General features: G+C 33.8%; 1 protein-coding gene across 4 annotated transcripts in view; it reads right to left on the bottom strand.

Annotated features, from left to right (window-relative positions):
- LOC115410373 (calcium-activated potassium channel subunit alpha-1-like) overlaps window positions 1-22,806 on the bottom strand; it is a 283,875-nt gene that overhangs the window by 82,756 nt on the left and 178,313 nt on the right. For all 4 annotated transcript variants that reach the window (XM_030122000.1, XM_030121997.1, XM_030121998.1 and 1 more), the window contains exons 6-9: window positions 19,420-19,495; window positions 17,182-17,257; window positions 16,140-16,310; window positions 12,955-13,046 (exon numbers count right to left, since the gene is read on the bottom strand). In XM_030122000.1, the coding sequence (XP_029977860.1) occupies window positions 12,955-13,046; window positions 16,140-16,310; window positions 17,182-17,257; window positions 19,420-19,495 (415 nt within the window). The remainder of the gene's footprint in view (window positions 1-12,954; window positions 13,047-16,139; window positions 16,311-17,181; window positions 17,258-19,419; window positions 19,496-22,806) is intronic.

Genomic DNA, 22,806 nt, shown 5'->3' with positions numbered 1-22,806 from the left:
ACTTTCACTGTATGTCCTAAAACCACTTCCCCTTCTAGTTTTAATTGTACAAACAGGAGCTAACGGAGGCTGTGTTTGGGACTATTTTCTCCAGTGGTTGAATCCATGAGTGGGTCTTTAATGCTGTCGTTCCCAAAACTAAGGTCAAGAACAAAAAAGGGTTGTGGAACTTTTTTAAATTAGGTTATCCTTTTATTTATTAGAATTTTTGTAAATTTTCTTGATTATTTGGTTAATTTTTATTTATTTTCTTGATAATCATTCTGACATTTTTTTTATCTTTTTCTTGATATTTTGAGAATTTTTTGTTGATTTTCTTGATGTTTTTGGTCATTGTTTTGATTATTTGCCAGGTTTTATTAATTCTCTTGACTATTTCACTCATTTTTATAATAATTATGTTCATTTTGTCCATTTTCTTGCTTTTTTTTAAAAAAAAAATTCATTACTTCAATTACTGGGTAATTGTCTTAATATTTCACTCATTTTCTTTTTTATTTTGTGCATTTTCTTCATTTTCTTCATAATTTTGTGCATTTTTGTTTATGGTCTAAGTCATTTTGCCTTTTTTTTTTTGATTGCTTCCTCTTTGTTAATTTGGTTCATGTTTCGTTCATTTTGTTCACTGTTTTGATCAACTTGTTAAATTTTACTTATTTTATTGACAATTCAGTTTACATTTTTGTTCTTTTTTATTGATTTCATTGTTTTAATTATTTGATCATTTTTATTAATTCTCTTTACTATTTCACAAATTTTTATGATTACCTAGTTCATTTTGTCCATTTTCCCCATAATTTTTTTTATTTCATTACTTCAATTACTTTGCTCATCTGGTTAATTGTCTTGATATTTCACTCATCCTCTTGATTATTTTGCCCATTTTGTTCATTTTCTTGATTCTTTGCATTTTTGTTTATGATATTGGTTATTTTGCTCAGTTTTTGGATTATTTGTTTCCTTTTTGTTAATTTGGTTTATGTTTGTTAATTTCAATCATTGTTGTTCATTGTCTATCTTATTTTGATGCCTTTTCTTTGCATGCACAATATAAACCAAATCAGTTCAGATTTATACAAAGTTCATACATCTTATCTATTGGATTTAAAGGGGCATAAAATGTTAATAATATGTGGCTTAAAATGGGGATGTTGTCTCAGTTCATTACGACATTTTCAAGGAGATGCTGGTACTTAAACTCCAGTAACAGTGTGAGTTTTGACTGAATAAATTGTATTTTGTGTGTTTGTGGTAATGAAACAACATAAGACATGGTTTTAATCTGGTTATCATATTGGAGGTTTTGGACACTGATGAAAAATAAGAGCTCCAGAGAAACAGTAACTGTAGATTCTCAGTCATTCATGGAAAGTGCTTGAGTAGAAGGATGTCTTTTGGTTCTTGAAGATGTTTTATTGGTTTTAAAGTTCTGACAGGGGGAGTATGAGGTCTTTATCCTCTGTGTAATCATTATTATTGATGCCTTTGGGGTCATTAATGTCATCTGTAGGTTGGTTTCCATCTAAATCAGGGTTAAATTCAGTGTAGTTCAGGGGACACATTCAGACCAGTATAATCTCAAATGGGTCAAACCAGTAAAATAATCTGAAAAAAAGTCAAATTATATTATGAAAATGTTTACATCTACAAACTATCCTTTGAAAAATGTAAAGAACATGAACCATGAACAACATGAAATTTATTTTTTTTGTTTTTAAATGGGTGTAATTTTAACAATATTATGCTTCAGTTTGTCATTCACAGATGGGCATTACAACTTATAGATCGCAGTGGAGCTATAAATGCACAAAACATTTAGTAAAAAGGATTTTATTGTTAAAATTGCACTTATCTATCCAGAGACATTTCAGGTTGTTCAGGTTATTCACATTTCTTGTAAATGGCTAGTTTTTAAATGCACACATTTTCATGTAATTCTACATTTTTACACTAAAACAAAGACAAAAATATAGAGTTGTCATGATAGTATGATACTAGTCGATGTTGTGTAGGTTCTCATTTGCCCAGGTCATCATTCTCCTTGGTGGTTCTTCTCAGTTCAACTGCACTGGTTTAGCTCTTTTGAAAATGTTTCATCTCTCATCCAAGACATTTTCTTCAGTTTTAATAGCTAGTGGGGGAAACTGGATTTATAAACCTGCAGGGGAGGGGTCTGTGTAGGTGTTAATCCATATGCTAATGGATCTAAATGCGAGGGTCATAGAGAGGGTGTGTCCCTGGGGGTGGGGTCATTGGTGTGAAGCTACCATCTGTGGGATTATGACTGGACGCCTCTAAGGCTAAGTTCATACGTAGCTGTGTATTTTTGAAAATGGAGATTTACCCTTCTCTGTTTAAAAAAAAAACAAAAAAAAACTTGTGCAGACATGATCGTTTTCTGAAAAGTCTGTTTATACGGCCCTGCATATTGAACTCTGAGTCGAACCATGTTAGTTCTGAAGTTGTTAACAGCAATCAGGGGTATCAAAGTCATTTTAGTTCAGGGGTCCCATACAGAACAATTCAATCTAAAATATTATCATAATAACATGATAAATAATAACTACACATTTTTCTCTTAACTGTAAAAAGTAAAAGTACATGAAAATGTGTGCATTTACAAGTGATCCTTTCAGAAAAAATTTGAATAACCTGAACAAATATGAACAACCTGAAATGTTTTAACAGAATTAATTGTAATTTTAATAATATTCTGCCAGTTAATAAATATTTTGTGTATTTTTAGATCCACTGTGATCTGTAAGTTGTAATGAACATGCATAAATAAGAAGCTGAGATATAATATTGTTAAAATTGTACTGATTTTGCTTTAGAAAATTCAGGTTGTTCATGTTATTCACATTTTTAAAGGATAGTTTGTAGATCTCAACATTTTCATGCTGTAATTTTACTTTTTTCAAGTTTGGAGTTGACATTATTTATGTGTTATTATGTTACTGTTTTATTGGTTTGGCCCATTTAAGATCATATTTGTCTGTGTGTGACCCCTGAACCAAACTGAGTTTGATACCCCTGGTCTAGACTGGGATTTTTCTGCAGTTTTAGGAATAACTATTGGACCATTTATTCGTTCCAGTAACTGTGGTGTTGCTGAAATGTGTTTTCTGTCTCTTCTTCTGCAGACGTCGAAGGAGTTGTGTCACATTTTCTCCAGGAGGTTTATTTTGTTGGTTCCACTTTCACTCTTTCTGTCTTCATGAAGCTCCAACATGGCATCTTCTCATCTTGGTTTAGTTAAAAAAGATTTGAGATTGTCTTAAACAGCTTATGAATGAAAGGTTTTGGTTTTCTACAGTAAAATTAGAAGACTTTACTACTGAACTATTGCATTCCCATCTTAAACTGCTGCACATTTGCAGAGTTGAAGGATCATTAAAAGGCTTTTATTACCCCACCCCTGAAGGGGAGGCAAGGGGTGTTGTTTTTGGTTTGGTTTGTTTGTTTGTTTGTTAACACTCTAGCAGCAAAAGTATTGGTTGAATTCATACTAAATTAGGTTTATTGACCCTTTGCACCATGGTTATGGTTATCACGTGACTAGGGGTGCAGCGCCATGGTGGACGGCAAAAGCGACACAGCAAACAAGCGAATGAGCGATGGATCATGTCTACAAGCACTGAAAATAATGTTTTGGAGTTGTCCTGCAAAGTGACTCACTTTACTGGACGGCACAAAGAACGCTATTTGGAGAAGCTAGCGATAGCTGGGCTAGCTACCAACCCATACCTTCTCCCTCCTGATGTGTTTATGGATCTAGCAAATTCCTCCAGTCTACCGGAGTTTAAAGCGTGTACCAAATGTCTACCGTTCTGTTCTAAATGGAGTGTCCCCATACACAGGTGCTGATCTAAAAGCATACAAAAGTCTGGTATCCCAGGTTAGATTACCGAGTCACTGTACTGTGCTCACAGCAGAGGAATGTATCTCATAATGGTAAAGGAAAGATACAGCTAATGTTAGCTAGCTAGCTGTATATGTTTTTAACATGTTTCCCCCAGCATGCCATCCAAACTCAAATAGACTGGAACCAAAGCAGCTCTAATAGAGCGTATGCATGTGACGTCACCGCTAGCGGAAGTCACCTCGGTTCCGTCCACTGAGTGGCAGAAAGAGGGAGATGAGTAGTGGCTTTGGCTTGAATACTGCGAAAACTTTAGAACAATCTAAAAAATGGGGAAGAGCTGTTGTGCCATTGATTGCACAAATAGGTTTAAAAAGCACTCAGAGCTATCGTTTTAGTGGCAACCTAAAGCCAAAGACAGAGGAAGCAGATGGATCGCTGCAATTCATTGAAATAACTGGAATCCAGACAATGAAACCTGGATTTGTAGTTGGCATTTCATGTCGGATAACGTTAATTTATGCTGTATTCTTGTGTAAAATCATACCTTAAATTACATATCATTTTGGCTAACGTTACTTCTGAGTAAAGCTCTTAATGTTAGCATCTGTCATTTAGTTCTATATTTCAGAACTGAAACGTTTTTGTCTTCAGTTGTGTGTTTCTGAACCTTGTGCTTTACATGATTTGTAAACTAGCTTAAACTGAGGCTAACCTAGTTTTCCAAATAAGGGGGTACTCTAGCACAAAGCTGTTGTAGCTGTGTTGTATCAAGTATTTGATGTTAACTCTACTTAAATCTCCACAGTACCAGTAGATCATCCACTCACTTGGGTCAATACTAAGGGTTCAACTCCAGTAAATCAGTAGTGAACTGTGAGCACTACTGCTGGGCCTTTACCTCGGCAATCACCGCCAAGAAAATACGTCTGCACTGACAGAAAACTTCAAAAACAATAGTATGTTGAATTGAAAGCACTCACCAGCTGTAATCCTCTAATTAACGATGACGACGATGTCAACAACTCTTTGGCTTTTGTATGCTTTCAGCCTTTGCATTATGGATTTTCCCGGCGTTGAAATCAGGTTCATATAAATGTCAGGATACGTGATTTCCAGCCACATATCAATGTTCGTAGACCACTTGTTGTTTGGTAGCTTGTATGGATCCATGTCCAGTCCAATTGTCTTTAATTTCATGTTATATTCCACATTTTTCCCAGTCTGGCTACAGTTACTGCTATCCTCCGCCATGTTGAGCCGGTTTGTTTTTGCCGCTCAGTCTGACTTAGAGGGGCGTGGCCTAGGGCGGAAGTGACGTATGTGCATTTCCTCTATTAACTAACATCGTGTAATGTTAGCGGCTGTCATAAGTAGCCTACAACATTAGCTCTGTTGTTGAAGTGTCTGCCTTTCTACTATCTACACAGTTATATGTACAGTTCCACCACTAGAACATATGGAACAGCATAACGACAATAACAATAGGACATAGAACATAGTGTAGCTGGTAAAAAAAAAAAAAAAAAAAGGCAGCCACTACAACAACAGAGCTAACATTGAAGGGACTTATGACAGCCACTGGAACAGAGTGGCTCATAGTAGTAAACCTAGTCTACCACCTAGCTAGCATTTGGTGGTGCTAATGTGCTATGGACACAAACAGAGCCTGTTCTATCTGTAATATCACGTCCATCAGATCCAGGTTCTGTCTGGAACCAGCTGAAACCATGGGTGTCTGTGAAGAAGGATGGAACTGTTGTGTGCAACCACTGTACGTGGAAAGCAGGGTCAAAAAAACGAACAAAAACGAGAACGTTCAGTTCAAGTTTGACATTAGCCGGTTTGCCGTCCAGTGTGCAGTCTGGCACTTCCGCTGTCCGTCATGGCACTCGTTTGTGGCACGAACAGAGCGTGACGTAACATGCAAAGGGTCAATAGTAGTGATGTGACATTCACGAACGAATCAAATCTTTTGAACAGCTCTTTGAAATGAACGATAGGAACCGAGTCTTTGTAAAGAGCCGTTCTTTTTTTTTTTTTTTTTTTTTTTTAAGGAGGGAGTGTCTGATTGTCTGTCAATTTACCAACATACTGTTCTTGTTCTGAGAATTGCACTACAGTTCAGGTATTTAAGTAATTGCAGTGATTAATAACTGTTGTGTTTTGTGCATTTTTTTCTGTATGTTTACACACATTTATTGTTCTTGTTTTGAGGAGAATAAAATGTTATTTCATAAGAAAATGTTTTATTTTCTTCTTCATTTTTAGGCTACAGACTAGTCCACATAACGTACTGTGATGTTTTTGGTCAAATTCCAGCATTTGCCTAATGTCACCTCTCATGTCATGGATTTAGCCCACACATTTGAACTAACTATTCTTTTTTACGGTAAGATAATATTTATTGCTGCACCAATTAAACACCTTTAAAATGTAATGTCAATCATCACATGTAGCCTATTTAGTCATTAAAACATTGGTGTTTCAAAATAATGCAAAAAACAGAAAAAACCCAGTCTTTTGAACTGCTTTTTTCAGTGAACGGCTCCTGATTGAATGGCTCCCTTCAAAGGGCCAGAAGTCCCATCACTAGTAAATAGATTGCCAGTGACCCAGAACAGATGTGATTACATTTTGGGGAAAGTAGGTCAAAGGTTAAATTTTTAATGAATTTTTCAAATCTTTTTTTTTTCCTCTTTTACTTATAATAAGTGAAATTTCAAATGTCTGTAGCAGCAAAAGTATTGTTTGAATTCATACTAAATTAGGTTTATACATTGCCAGTGTCCCAGAATAGATGACTACATTTTGGGGAAAGTAGGTCAGTTTCAATTTTTTATGAATTTTTTCAATCTTTTTTTTACCCTATTTCCTTATGTGATGGCCATGCCCACAGCCACACAACAGGCTGCAGCAGCCATACTCACAAACACCGCCACATGTTGAGTTATGTTGAGCTACAGTCACACGGTTTACACGCAACACTCATTGTTTTTTGTTTAAAATTGTTTTATTAGCACTTTGATAATACATTGCCGCTAGATGGAGCGTGCACATTTAGTTTACATTGTTTGTCACTTTGCTATTAATTATTTTTTTCTTTTCTTTGCGTTACCTGGCTGCTGGGTGTCATTTCCTGCTTGCAGACAAAAGATGGGACTGAGGGCGGAGCAGGGTTTTATTCTGAAGTCCCGCCCATGGACCAGACCAAGAGCTTGTATTATTATTGAGAGCTTGATTAGGATTTCTTTGTGTTAGTTTCAGTTTATGTCTATTCACTTTCCCCCTGTGTGTTAACTGTGGTTTGATCTATTAGTATATATGTTGCCCTGGTGGCTCAGTCTGGCAGGTGTGTTGAGTTGATGTCTAGTTTTGTTAGCGTTTTTCTTCAGTAGAGTTATATTTTGTTGACCTCTTTTAAGGGCCCAATAACTCTGATTTCAGTTACTTGTTTTGTAAAGATATTTTTTCGGGGAAATAAATCCCTTTTTTCCAGAACTTAAAACCTGTGTTTTGTGCTTTGACTGCTTGGTCCACGACAACTTATAATGAGCAAAATTTCACGCCTATAAAAAAATCTATTTTATTTCAATTTACTTCAAACTTGGCACATATATAGAGGCAATTGATATGATGACATCAGCTGGATCGATGCCAAAATAAGCTGCAATATTTGTGAGGGGCGGAGTTTGTTGTGCCTGGCACCACTTGTTCTTTGACTGTTTTTTGCCAATGATGCCTGCATTTTTTTTTTTTTTTACTGCTCTTCTAAAACCTACTTTTATTCCAGGAAATGCATACAGAGCATGACAAAAGTTTAGAAAAACCCACACCATTATATTTTTTAAGACACACAAGTATGTCCCTTTGTATAAAAGCAACAAAATAAGTAATTTAATCTTGTCAGTCATGATATATAGTATTTATCTGATATGCAATAGAATGATTTTCTCTTTCAAATATAACCTTATGACATAATTACATGTATTTCAACCAAAATTTAATGTTATTGCCAAAGGTGACAGAACAATATTCAATTTGAGAGTCTGGTTTCCACTGGCGCTATATGTAAAGTGTCATGAGATCACGTTTGTTATGATTTGATGGTATATAAATAAAATTTGATCTGATTTGAACCTTTTTTTTGCAATATCTGTACATTTATATTTGTGTTTGGTCAAAATAAATCTTCACACTGTTAAATTAGCAAGTGTGTTGCTTATAAACAATGGGAAGATACCTGTGTTACTAGATTTCTGAATGTTTGCCAGGCTCTGTATATGAAAAAACATAAGATTGCATCATTTTTATTCCAATTCTATGTGTATTACGTATCTATTCTTGTTTTTGCTGATTCATTATATTCCAGTCGCTTCAGTCATTGTTTTATTGTTTTGCTGAATTATCTTTATCACCATTATTTATTGTTAAGGTTTTGTTGTTTACTGAGTTGCTGTTTTGTTGATTTTATTGCCACTGTTTGTACAGTTTGTCACATTTCCTGAGAATAATACATGTTGCTTGAATGACTTATGAATTTCTGCATTGAACTCCATTGTTTACTGGATTTATAGCGATCAGCCATAACATTCTGACATAGACAAAGTGGTATTAATGTTGATTATCTACCTAAAAATGGTCAAGAGTAAAGATCTGAGCAACTCTGACAAGGGATAAATTATGGTTAGAGCAACTTCAGATCTTGCTGTTCATTCCCAGTGTAAAGTGTTTAGTTCCTACCAAAAATATCTAAAGAACAACCAGATCTCCACCAATCCAACATCTATGGAATTACCACCTGTCCAATATTGTATAGGTCTCCATTTTTCCACATAAACAGTTCTAAACCTGATTATTTTGTTCATTTTTGTACATTTTCTCTTTCATTTTTGTCTGTTTTGTTGACTATTTTCTTCACATTTGTTAATTTTGTTGATTAATTTGCTCATTTTTGTTAACTTTTGGGATTATTTTCCTTACCCTTGCCCTTTGTGTTAAATATTTTGTTAATTTTATTGATTATTTACTTCATTTTTGTCCAAGTTGTTGATTATTTACTTCATTTTTGTCCATGCTGTTGATTGCGTCTTCATTTTTGTTCATTTTGTTGATTATTTTGCTCATTTTTGTTAACTTTTTGGATTATTTTCCTTATCCTTGCCCTTTCTGTTAAACATTTTGTTCATTTTATTGATTATTTACTTCATTTTTATCCAAGTTATTGATTGTTTACTTTATTTTTGTCCATGCTGTTGATTGTTTCTCCAGTTTTGTTTATTTTCTTGATAATTTTGTTCATTTTTTGTTAACTTTTTGGATAATTTTCCTCATCCTGGCCTTTGTGTTGAATATTTTACTCATTTTACTGATTATTTACTTCATTTTTGTCCATGTTGTTTATTGTTTCTTCATTTTTCTTCATTTTGTTGGTCATTTTTCTCATTTTCAGTTCCTTATTGATTCTTTTCTTCTCATTTTTCTAATCGTTTTGTTAATTTTTGCTCATTTTCGTCCATTTTGTGGACTGTTCTGTTTCTTAGTTGTTTTCTTCATTTTGATTATTATTTTGCTCATTTCTGTTACACATCAAATCATAGCTTTTAATGCTGAATGTAAATTGAGGACATGATACCAGAGAGAAAGACAGAAGAGACATCAGTAAACAAACTCTCACAATCCCTAAACCATGATGTAGATGATGTATTACCACTTTTCCTGTCAGTTTCATAATATTATGGCTGATCGGTGCAGATAGAAGTTAAATACTCAAACTCCCCACATTTAAAGACCATATTGCATACAACTCACTCAACTCCAGTCAAATCTTGCCTCTTGATATGTATATATATTTATATTTTATGCCCGTCAACACACCAATATTTGTGAATTTATTTTATTATTACTCATTAATATATGATGATTGTCACTGTTTTTAAAGTGGTTTTACATCGTGCACAATGTGGGATGAAGTTCAATTCAGCAAAAATGTCCAAAACAAAACAAAAAAGTCACAACAAAAAGCACATAACAATATATATAGACAGTAAATCTGAGCCGACACCAAGAACAGATATAAGATTTGTCTTAAGAAACTCGAAATCGAACACCCACAAAAACCAAAAGTACCAAAGCAGCAAAAAAGCCACATTAATTTAGAGGTTTGAGGCATCCAGCAGAATCTTATCTTTAAAAACAGCTGCAGAGTTTGTGACAGGAAGGTGTGTATGTTTGTCTTAATATATTATTTAGTCCTGAGGGTGTAGGTCAGACTGAAGATAAAGGCCAAGAACGTTCAGAAGCAAAGACAAGCAGAGCAGGACGAAAAGATGTTTTTCTGCTGGAGAAAAACAGAATCATGACTCCACAAAGAAATCAGCGTGAAGCAAGCGATGGCATGTATGAGTTTGGTCATGTCACGGTTATTTTTTTCGGTGTAATATTATTGTATTATTTGTAATTATTGTGTATAAGGTAAAGTTTAGGGAAAGACTATGTACATTTATTTTGGTATTAATAAGGAGAAACTGATTTACTTTATATTCTGTGTCTGAATGATTCATGAGGAGTTTAACAAACACAACCAGGTTTAATTTATTACATATTTATTGTGCTTACGCCTATATTTACAGCAATAAAATGGGTTATCATTATAATTAACAGTAGAATTTGCTTTATTTGTACACTTTCTGACTAGACTCCAGTTAAAAATGGAAATATCTATATTAATTAAAGTTGTTAAGCCAGTTATTGAGGCTTTATTGACACATTTAATAATTAAAACACCAACGTTGTGTCACCTTACATGCAAAAATAAAAGGCCTGACTGATAAATGCCTTATATGTGTGCAATATTCATAATTTTTGCACATTTTTTTTTAGAAAATTGTATTAAATAGTCTTAAATGAGCCTCCTCTGCTCTCTACAGTGGATGGTGATGATGATGATGATGAAGAGGAGGATGATGGGGTGTAAACATTTCAGTCAAAACCTAATTTGTCTCATGCTTTGAGAGTTGCATTGACAAATTTTAGTTTTGGAGAAATGTCGAAGGGAAAGGAGCAAATCAAATTAACATAAATGGCCAAAATGTAAACGAAGTATGAGCATCAGATCAGCTGTAAACACCAAACATGGAGGATTTTGTCTCACTGTGTTATTGGTGAATAAACTGAGATCTTTGGAGTCGGATTCAGCAGCTTTATGATAATATTCTTAAATATTTTAACTGGAAATACAAGGGATTTTAAAGCTTCTTAGATTAGCTGAAGTTAAGCCTCTAGTGGGAAAAGTGAATCTCAACTCCAACTTTTAGAGTTTTTGTAAAAGTATTATTTCTATGGAAGTAAAACTGTTGACATTTTCTTAAATTTACAGAAAAAAATAATGATTATTTTTTAAGTAACTAATTCAATCCTTCATAAACTGTCTATAAAATGCAAATAATACATTTCTATGAGGAAATTAAGAGGCTCATGTATAGGATTTGGTGTTTAAAATCTATGTTATTGTTATATATCTGTAGAAGGTGCTGAAAAAAATATAAGCTGACAATGAACACCATTATATTTATTATAAACTAACGCGGCTGCGTAAAAAAAAAAAAAAAAAAGCAAATATAATGTGAATTTGAATGATCACAGGACTCATCTGCCCTGTACAAAGATGTATATGAGATCATATAATGGTTTTATTTTGTTCTGTTTCTCAGTTTAGATGCATTACACTGTTTTTGTATTGATCTAAATCTATTCTATTCTATTCTATTGGTCATTGAAAATATTAAATATATTGAATATATTCTAGTTTTCACAGTTTAACTCACAGTGAGATATTAGTCAGAAAATCCTTCATGTGCCACCTTTAACCAGTACAATACAAACATATAAGTACACTGACAAAATCCCCACATTATAAGGCTATTTTTTTGATTAAAACAGAGTTTTGTTTAAGCTCAATCAATACACAAGAAATGAACACGAGCACAAATACTTACTTACTTGATATATTTTTTGGTCATATTTTGACCTGATTGATTAAACATACAAACTCTGGGATACCTTCTTGTTGTTTTTTTTTAATACAACAAGGAACTAATCAAAAAATAGCATTTCTATGAGGAGATTTTTTTTTACAGTGTAAAAGCCAACATTTATTGATATAAAGCAGCGATGGCAGCAAGTGTATATAAGCGACAGCAGTACATTTACCCTTACACATGAATCATGGCCAAGTTCTTCAGTCACGGTGTGACTTAAGTGCTGATTGAGATCCTTACATCTCAAAGTATATATTGTCTATTTAACCCATAAAGACCCAGAATTACTTTTGTGGCAGTTTCTGAATGATTTTTTCACAATATTCAAGTGATTTATCAACATTTATTGTAACATTATCTTCTGTATTTTGTGATTTTTCAGTGACAACCTGGTATTTTCCTACATTTTATTTACTAATCATGTCAGTGTTCATAGAAGCTCAGATTAAAGTTGAGGGGTTTTATAACAAAAACGGGGGAAATGGAAGAAAAATTGACTTTTCCAGTAAAATATATCATTAACAGCACAAACCAAGTGCGTCCATCCACTGTTATTTATTACATTTTATTGATGAATCAATGTTGTAGAAGATGACAGTGTTTCCACGGTAACTACAGAGCCTCTGAACGTCCAAATGGGTCATATCTGATGACCATGAAAAGACGACAAACTGCATTTTACACCAATTATTCACATGTATCGATAGTTCTAGTGGATCAACAGTTATTAAACAGTTTAGATCAGCTGATGGTTTTTGTTTGGGTCTTTATGGGTTAAAATATAAATCCAGATGTGTCACCTCTTTATGAGAAGTCACACCTGAGTCACACAAAACCACACCAGTAAAAGTTTGCTGTTTTTTTCATTTGACTTACTTTCTGCCTCTGGTCGAGTTATAACTCCCTCCATATTTCTTCCGATTAAGGATGAGAGCAGCAATTTCTGGCACGTAGCGAGCAAACATGGCCTACATGCATGAAAAAGAAAAAGAAAAGGGCATGCAGAGAAGGTTCTACTGCGGTGGAGGCAGTAGAGCCTCCTAGAATACTTACTTTCTCCCATTAACCGCACTATAGGAACCACCATATTTCTTGCGGTTTCCTATTAACTCTATGATTTCAGGGACGTAGCTCGCAAACATGGCCTAAGGAAGAAGATAGGAGACAGAAGAAGAGACTAAAAAAAAGATAGGCAAAGAAGAGCAGGTGCTCTGTTTTCTGTTTAAAAGATATCCGTAAAGTCTAAAAGAGGAATAAAGTGCAGGAATGATCTCTATGTGTTAATGGGAAGAAAGAAAATTAAAAAAGGAGCAGGTCCTTTAAGTTATTCATTTATAATTAAAGTCAGAAATGTGTGAATGTAGCCTGGAGTTATCACAGTTACATCCAAAATTATGGAAAATGGAAAAAAAAAAATTGAAATAATCAGGCCAATATTTACGGATATTAGAAGAAAAGAAGAGTAAAGGAGGAAAATGACAGCAGATGAGCGGTATGTCAATCTGTGGTAGAAAAGAAAAAGTCAAATTCAGAAAAAGCCTTATGTGCCATGTTTCGTCCAACAAACACATGTAGGGGACGATTTGGACAAACGCAGCTGAATGGACACCAGACGTGACCTCTGACCCCTGCACAAACTAAGGATCTCTAACTCTAACATCCTAATATCAGAGGGAGGACACAAGTGGTTTTGGTTTTAAGAACTAAAGAACTAAACATGGAGAATCAGCGTTCAGTTTCTATGCTCCGTATATCTGGAACAAACTACCAGAAAACATCAGGTCTGCTGAGAGTCTGAGTTCTTTTAAGTCAAGATTAAAGACCCACCTGTTGACTGCTGCCTTTGACTAAAAGGCTTTTGACTTTTTAAATTTTATATTCTCTTTCGAAACTCTGCACTGCAACTCTTACTTTAATATGTGTGTGTTTTTATATTTTTGGGTTTTATGGGTTGTTTTCTTACTTGCTGTTTTTAATCACCCTTTACATGTTTCTTTTATAATGTTTTAAATGTGTTTCCTTTTCCCTTGTTGTTGAAGCACCTTGAACTGCTTTGTTGCTGAAATGTGCTATACAAATAAACTTGCCTTGCCTTTTAAATGATAAAATATGAAATTTATAGTATTAAGATTAAAAATAAAAGCCCTCTTCATCCTTCACCAGGACTTGCTATTTTTGGCTGTTCTCAGACTGTCTGGAATAAACCTGCAACACTACAGCGTTCACTGGAACTGGGAATGATCATCGCTAAGAGGCTGATATTAAAGAATAAAAGTCTCCAAATCCTCCTTCTTTTCAAATGTGGGTCAATGATATGTTGTCATTAATACAGATGGAAAATGGCTAGTTAATTAATTAATTAGTTGTTACACATATCTGAGCCTTTGTTTTTGTGTTTTAACATAACTGAAAACTGCAAAAATAAAAAAATATACAGTATATAAAAAAAGATTACAAATATAAACAAAAGGAAGGACTTCTGTGTCCCAAAAAAATAAAGACCTGTAAGTTACACTGTGTTCTTAGCACCCATAAGTCTAAATAAACTGATATTACTACTTAAATCTGGAGGACTGTATATTCTACTAATCATTTTATTTTTTTTATTCTCTTCTGTTATGCTTTTATCCAATCCAACTTTATTTGGAAAAAAAAATTAAACCCTTTGATGCATGAATTATAAGAACCTTAGGCAAGATTTTTTTTTTTTTCCTGAGTGTTTTTATTCCTCTTAAGGCACAAAAAAATGTGATTGAATTTTTTTGATGAACCTATGGGTTATTTTTTATGGAGTTACAAAAATGTCCACTCAACTGGACACCATGTGTTTAATTTTAAGCAAAGTATTTGAAATGCAATAACAGAAAGTGATATACTGTCTGAAAACTATGAAATCAAAACATTTTTAATGCTGATAATCTAATGTTTTATCACATTTTAACATACTCTAATACAAGTTATTACTCACTTCATGGCAATAATATGCAAAAAAAAACAACAAAAAACTTATTGTTTAAGAAAATTGCTAATTACAGTCTAATAACAACTAGCAATTGATTTACACTAAAACATGTCACTGCAGACCAGGTTTATCAAAAGCAGCAAAGTTACAGTAACTGTATAAATTGCAGTGCGTGGGATGGTGCAGAAGTGTCCACTGTGTTGGCTGATATACAACTAAAACAACAAAACCTGTGAATATACAAGAGAACAACTGTCTACTGGAGTGACCACTATGCATTAAAGGGTTAAAACAACTGCAGTGGACCAAAGTTCTATACAGAAGAATAAATAAAACCTAAATAAAGGAATAAAATACAAATAAAATAAAAATAAAAAATAAATTTTATATAGACTGTCCTGTTTTGTTTTTGTTTGTTTTTTTTTTTTATAATATTTTTATGTTTTATTGTTTAAGCTCTTAGTTTTTATCTCCGTCTGGCTGTTCCTCTTGTTTCCATGATGCACATTGATTGATTGTTGACATATGAAATGTGCAACATAAATACACTTTGCATTACCTAAGATATTTTTTTCAGAAAATGGGAAGTATTTTTTTTTACATTGTGTTTATCAGGATCCATCATTTAAAAGCAACAGAAAGCATTAATATGATTCTATTGAACTTTTTCCTCTAATGATAAAAATCTGAATATCGTGCTACTATATCCCCTTTCACTAAATTATAGCTTGTCACCGCACAGTTTAGTTTAATCCATTCCTAATTCTGTGAAATCCAGATAACAGTGTCCTTTAGTGACTTTTTTCCACCTGCATGTGCATGTGTGTGTGTGTGTGTGTGTGTGTGTGTGTGTGTGTGATGTAATGTGCCTTTAGATATTTGTGCAGAATGTCAGATCCAGACGCTGCATCCATTCAGTCTGTTTGTGATAAATCATCCCAGTCTCATTGTGTTTGTTGGAAAAGGAGGGTGGGGGTGGGCTGGGGTGGGGGCGGGGTCTGCAAGGGGGGGTGGAGCCACCTGAAACCACAGTTCTATAACAGTTATTAACAAAATCTCTGCAATAAATACTGCTATTAATGCATAACAAAACAAAACATTATTAAACCTGAATATATACTGCAATCCTGTCAACTTCTCTTGTACATTATATGACAGAAAACATACATCCTGAGTGGACCCCCTGGTGTTTAAACACCTGACAACGGGGGGGGTGATGGTTGGTTGCATGGAGGAGTTGAAGCAGGAGTAAATAAATAACAAGAGGGATTTTTACCAAACCACCAAGGATGAAGAAGACCATAAACAGGCGGCCCAGGGTGGTTTTTGCATAAACGTCTCCATAGCCCACAGTGGACATCGTAACCATGAGCAGGTAGACGCATTCCCAGTAGGAAAGGGCTTGGGAATTTTGGAAGTTTTCCCAAGGATCCCCTGAGTTTTCCACCTGGAACAGATGAGAAACAAACAATTGGGTGTTTATTTATGGATTCGACAGGAGGGACACTGTGCTCTGCTGTGACTGGTCGTTTTACTGGAGTATTTGAGAAGAAGTACTTATTTATATTCCATTACTGTTTCTTATTTTATTTATTTTTTCAGCAGTTGCAGCCAACCACAGCAGAGTGTACCTCAGTCTGATCCAGTTTATTATGAGGGGTGTGTATTGGCAAGAATCTGGCGATACGATACAAATCACAATACTAGGATCACGGTACGATATATCATGATATATCATGATATTGTTAAAAAGGCAGTTTTTTATTGGTTTTGTTTCTTTTTTAAAAGATTATTTCCTGGAAGAATTGAATTACACCAGAAATATGCACAAATGCTAAACACATTTTTATTTGATCACAACAGGATCTAATGCTATATCACAAAATGTTCCTGTGTTAAAACTTAAAATATGTTTTACAGACATCACAGTTTAAGATCCTGCTCAAATGTTCATTTTCTATTTGTTCAGAACTAACATCATAGCATTATTTTTGTGCAATCCCAGCAAAGGAACTAACATCTGCCTCTCTCAGACAATAAAAAGTGCTTTTAGGTTGCTTCAAATAACCATTATATAATAAAACAGTGTTAAATAATAATAAATAAGACATAAACAATAAAGAAAACCAAAAAACAAAAATGAACCTCTGACATATCTGCATTTGAATAAATACCTAAAAATATCAATACAGTACCTTTTAATATCAATACAGTATTGTGAGATAAAATATTGCAATATACTGCAGAACCGATATTTTCTTACACCCCTATTTATTATCAATAAATAGTTTTGTCCTGAAGTGAAATCCTGAACTTACCAAATGTATGAAGCCTGCTGCGGTCAGCCATGTGCTTATGAAGATAGAACACAAGTTCACCAACTTTATGGAGTTACTGTTGAGGAAAGAGAATAATAGAACAGAAAAGTATGACGTGTTCAACTCATAGAGGCTAATGTTTATCACTGTATTAGTTAAAACACTGGTATTAGAGGAATAAACAGAGTTAAGTCTAAAATATGCATGTGAATGGAGTTCAACAGGAGGTGGTTTAATTTTTACTGAAGCTTCTTTCACTTTATAATTATGTAACAGAGAAAAGTCATAAATTGCATTAAATTATAATGAGTGTGTATGTTTATCTGTATGAAATGGTGGAATACACAGCAAAAAAGGCCTGTACAAAAATAAGAACATTGAAACTCATTATCGGGTTAAAATGTCTGATTTCATGTAAAATTATTTGCCAGTGCAGTGACAAAATTGCACTTATCAAGTTTTCTTAAAATAAGAAAATATTATGGAATAATTATGGAATGCTACAATTCTTATTTTAAGCAGAATAAATATACTTGTTTCTAGTCTTTATAGTAAGTAACTTTTAAGCTATGATAGATAGATAGATAGATAGATAGATAGATAGATAGATAGATAGATAGATAGATAGATAGATAGATAGATAGATAGATAGATAGATAGATAGATAGATAGATAGATAGATAGATAGATAGAATAAAGGCATATCTTATCTTGTAATGATGATGATGTAATGATTCAATATTTGGATGCTTCTATGAAACTGGGTTCATTTTGGTACCTGGCACTTTTCCAGCATTTTTCGACCCAATAATGAAAGAGAAATTTAGACATATTTCTCCCTAGGATGTACCTAATGATGACCTCAGATAAACGCAAAAAAAATTATACTCTAGCTCTGAGCCATCCCAAAATTAATAAATTTTAATAAAATATTGGGGCCAAAAATAGGACCAAAACTGGGACAGGAAAAGCTACCTTGGTGTCGGTGTATTTGATCTGAAAAACATGGCTGTAAATGGTCTTATATAGCGCTATAAATAAAGACACTGTGTTAAATTTGATGATCCTAGTGGTTTTTCTAACCCAGACATGCAGATTTCTCATGAATCTCAGTCTCATTCCAGGTTTCACGTGTAACCCATCATGTCCACTCGTGTTACATGCAGTTAAACACATATGAATCACGAGCGACTTTGCAACATCGGTAATTTTTGTGAAACACTCTGCCTTGCATAATTAGTTCAATTCCCAAAATGTACCTGTGAGAGAATAGAGAGATATTTTTAAAAAATAGTGACGCGCAATTTCCGTGTCCTTTTTACCATGTAACATGCAGATTTTTGTATAAAAATAATATTAAAATTTTGTTTCATCTGGAAAAATAGTTTCTCTTTTATCTCAGTAAATATTTATTTTTCAAATAGACTTAAAGTGCTTCCAAAATTGCATCATAACATTAGTCTACATCTGGTTTGAATTTTTAGCCTCCATGTCCTGTTTTTAGGGACCAGTTTCATAGAAGCAACCAGATATATGTATGTAAAGGTAAAATTGCATAAAAGAGGTAAAAATTTCTTGAGGGCAAACACTTACTGTGTTTGCCGTACTCATCCCCCAATAATAGAACTCGTTTTGTAATAAATATTGCTTAAAATCAGTTGTAATATCTAAGCGGGGTAGCGCAAGATGAAAATTCTTGGAACAAGTCAAATAATTTTAACAAGATTAAGTCTCAATAAGTAAATATAAGATAAATATTCCAGATTCAGGTCAGTTTATCTAAGTCAGATACTCCTTTTTTGCAGTGTACACAGCACCTCCATTAGTTCTAACACATTTTTAGATGTAACTTAAGTGACGTGACATTAAAATACTTCAATTACAGTTTGCTCGAGGCTCTACTATCCTTTAAAACAGCGCCGTCTTATTCCAAAAAGAATCTCTCTCCCACTTTACCTTCGTCGTACTGAATGAATGAGGAGATTATTCTACAGTATTTTGTTGAGCTGCAGTATAAGCTCTTTCTGACATGACATCTGCGCTAAAAGCTTTAATTCTAAGCAGCAAGGGGACGAACAGAAAGCTGTTTCATTCACCCCAAGACTCGGCGTACAGTTAAAAAAAAAAAGAAAAAAAAAAAAGCGTAATTTGAGTTAAAAATGCACCAAATGTCACAAATGTTAAAGATTTATGGCACAAAATTAATGAAAAGTTGAAGACAAATATGTGCACACTTACCTTGTCTTTAGTATATTCAAAAACTGTAAAATTTCTGAGAACTGTATCAATCTTAAGGCCCTTAAAAACCTCAAGCCTGTGAGGGGAAAAAAAGAAAAACCACAAAGAAATGATTAGAGACGATAAATAATCACATGACATTTGCATTTGATCCAACAAAAACACCCAAAAAAACACAATACCTTTCATACTTTCATCCATGTTTACCAGCGTCATTGGATTTATGTTTTTAAAGAAAAACAAACTCCAGCAAATCAAGCAGCTCTAAACTGTTTCGGAAAACGCGTGTGGGGGGAGGAATAAAAATAAAACAAATAAAAGAAACGACATCCCGGCTACCTCTTCATCAATTTAATCTCAGGAGCCTCACGAAGCGGCGACGTCTACCTGATGCATGTTTCAATCCCGCCGAGTAAAAAACTGAACAGAAACATGGACGAGATGAAAACCTGGATTAGAGTAAAGACAGGTGGACGCTGTCAGGGCCAATTGAACCAGTAAATCATGACGTCAAATCCAAAAATTCAGGGTATTTATAGGAAAACCCAGGCTGTGGCTAAAGCACAAAGGTCAAGGACGCAGAGATAATCATTCATAAGTACAAACATGTCAGGACCGACTCGAATATCCTGTGAAAAAAACGCTCAGATCGGTCAGATTTCTCTGGCAAAACACACAAAAAATAGCAAAATAGGCCTCGTTTTTCCTGTTCACGTCCTATCATTTGACGCGCTGCAGTAAATACCTGCACAAATGGAACCTCCCTCCTGAGTTTGATTCATAAAGAAATTAATCCACGTCATGCTCGGCTGCTGCATAAACAATAAAAATCCATCCCAGCTAAAGAGTGAGCAATCAACTGAAATCCATCTCGGCCCGAGCTGACAAATTCAGCAGCTGGAACAGATTTATGCACACGTCAAAATGACACAAATCATAACAGCAAATCATGCAGATGGAAAATTCTAGTGAGTATAGATTTTTTTTTTTTTTTTTTTTTTTACTCATTATGACCCAAAACATCCACCGGCATCCAAAGTCTGCCACTGATCTCAACTGTTTAATACCTTTTGATCCACTAATCCTATCAAATCATCATCATCCTCATGTAAATAATTGGTGTAAAATGCAGTTTGTTTCCTGAAAAGGATTTATTACCATTTATTGTAATATTATCCTCTGTGTTTTGCATTGTTTCAGTATATTTTACCATATTTAATGTAGATTTTTATAAAAGCTCAGATTAAAGTTGAGGGTTATTTTAAGAAACTGAAGAAAAAAGGGACTTCTTCCATAAAATATATCTTTAAATGAACAGAAAACAAGCATCTCCATCCACTGTCATTTATCAGAGTGCATAGCTTTTACTGGTAAATTTGCAGTTTCCATGCATATGGTTATTTTCCTCTAAATTTACTCTTTCTGAAGTGATTTATCAGCATTTATTGGAATATTATCCTGTGTGTTTTGCATTGTTTCAGTGTATTTTCTTATATGTAACTGACTGATCATGTAGATTTTCATAAAAGCTCAGATTAAAGTTGAGGGGTTTTTTTTATCAGAAACAGAGGAAACTAAAGAAAAAAGGGACTAATTCAACAAAATATACCATTAACTGAACAAAAAAGAAGTGTCTCCATCCATCCAGTGCTACTTTAGTGGCAGTTTCCATTCATATGATTATTTTCCTCTAAATTTACCCTTTCTGAAGTGATTTATCACTATTTATTGTAATATTATCCTCTGTGTTTTGAATTTTTTCAGTGTATTTTACTATATTTAATGTAGATTTTCATAAAAGCTCAGATTAAAGCTGAGGGTTATTATATCAGAATTAGAGGAAACCAAAGAAAAAAAGGACTTTTGCAACAAAATATATCATTAAATGAACAGAAGACAGGCGTCTCTTTCCACTGTCATTTATCAGAGTGCATGGCCTTTACTGGTAAATTTGCAGTTTCCATGCATATGATTATTTTCCTCTAAATTTACCCTTTCTGAAGTGATTTATCAGCATTTATTGTAATATTATCCTGTGTGTTTTGCATAGTTTCAGTGTATTTTCCCACATGTAAAGTAGATTTTCATCAAAGCTCAGATTGAAGTTGAGAGTTATTATATCAGAAACAGGAAACTGACCCCAAAAAAGGGACTTTTTCAACAAAATATACCATTAACTGAACAAAAACAAGCATCTCCGTCCACTGTCATTTATCAGAGTACATGGGTTATACTGGTAAATTTACCCATGAAGACCCAGTTATACTATAGTGCCAGTTTCCATGCATATGATAATTTTCCTCTAAATTTACCATTTCTGAAGTGATTTATCATCATTTATTGCAATATTATCCTCTGTGTTTTGCTTTGTTTCAGTGCATTTTTCTATATTTAATTCACTGATCATGTAGATTTTTATAAAAGCTCAGATTAAAGTTGAGGGTTATTATATCAGAATCAGAGGAAACTGAAGAAAAAAGGCACTTTTTCAACAAAATATATCATTAAATGAACAGAAAACAAGCGTCTCCATCCTCTGTTATTTATCAGAGTACATGGCTTTTACTGGTAAATTTACCCATAAAGACCCAAACAACCACCGACAACCAAAACCATTAACTGATAAAAACAAGTGTCTCCATCCACTGTCATTGATCCAACTCCAGGGGTTTTACTGGTGAATAAATGTTGTAGATGATTCACTACAAAGCCTCTGAACGTCTAAATGGGTCATATCTGATGACAATGAAAAGATGACAAACTGTATTTTACACCAGTTATTTACATGTATTTAAAGCTTTAGCAGTTCAGAAGTTATTAAACATTATAGATCAGTTGATGGTTTTGGTTGTCGGCTGGTCTTTATGGGTAAATTTACCAGTAAAAGCCATGTACTCTGATAAATGACAGTGGATGGAGACACTTGTTTTCTGTTCATTTAATAATACATTTTGTTGAAAAAGACCTTTTTTGTCAGTTTCCTCTGTTTCTGATATAATAACCCTCAACTTTAATCTGATCTTTTATTAACTTCTACATGATCAGTGAATTAAATATAAGAAAATACATGATTTTCACTGAAACAATGCAAAACACAGAGGATAATATTATTATAAATGCTGATAAATCGCTTCAGAAAGGGTAAATTTAGAGGAAAATAATCATATGCATGGAAACTGCCACTATAGTAGCACTGGATGGATGGAGACACTTGTTTTTCATTCAGTTAATGATATATTTTGTTGAAAAAGTCCCTTTTTTCTTCAGTTTTCTCTGTCTCTGATATAATAACCCTCAACCTTAGTCTCAGCTTTTATAAACATCAATGTGATTAGTGAATTAAATATAAGAAAATACACTGAAACAATGCAAAATACAGGAAAATAT

The sequence above is a fragment of the Sphaeramia orbicularis genome, chromosome 19 (genome assembly GCF_902148855.1).
Source record: "Sphaeramia orbicularis chromosome 19, fSphaOr1.1, whole genome shotgun sequence".
Lineage (NCBI taxonomy): Eukaryota > Metazoa > Chordata > Actinopteri > Kurtiformes > Apogonidae > Sphaeramia > Sphaeramia orbicularis.
Note: the sequence above shows the minus strand (reverse complement) of the source record. Positions and strands in the feature narration are given on the sequence as shown.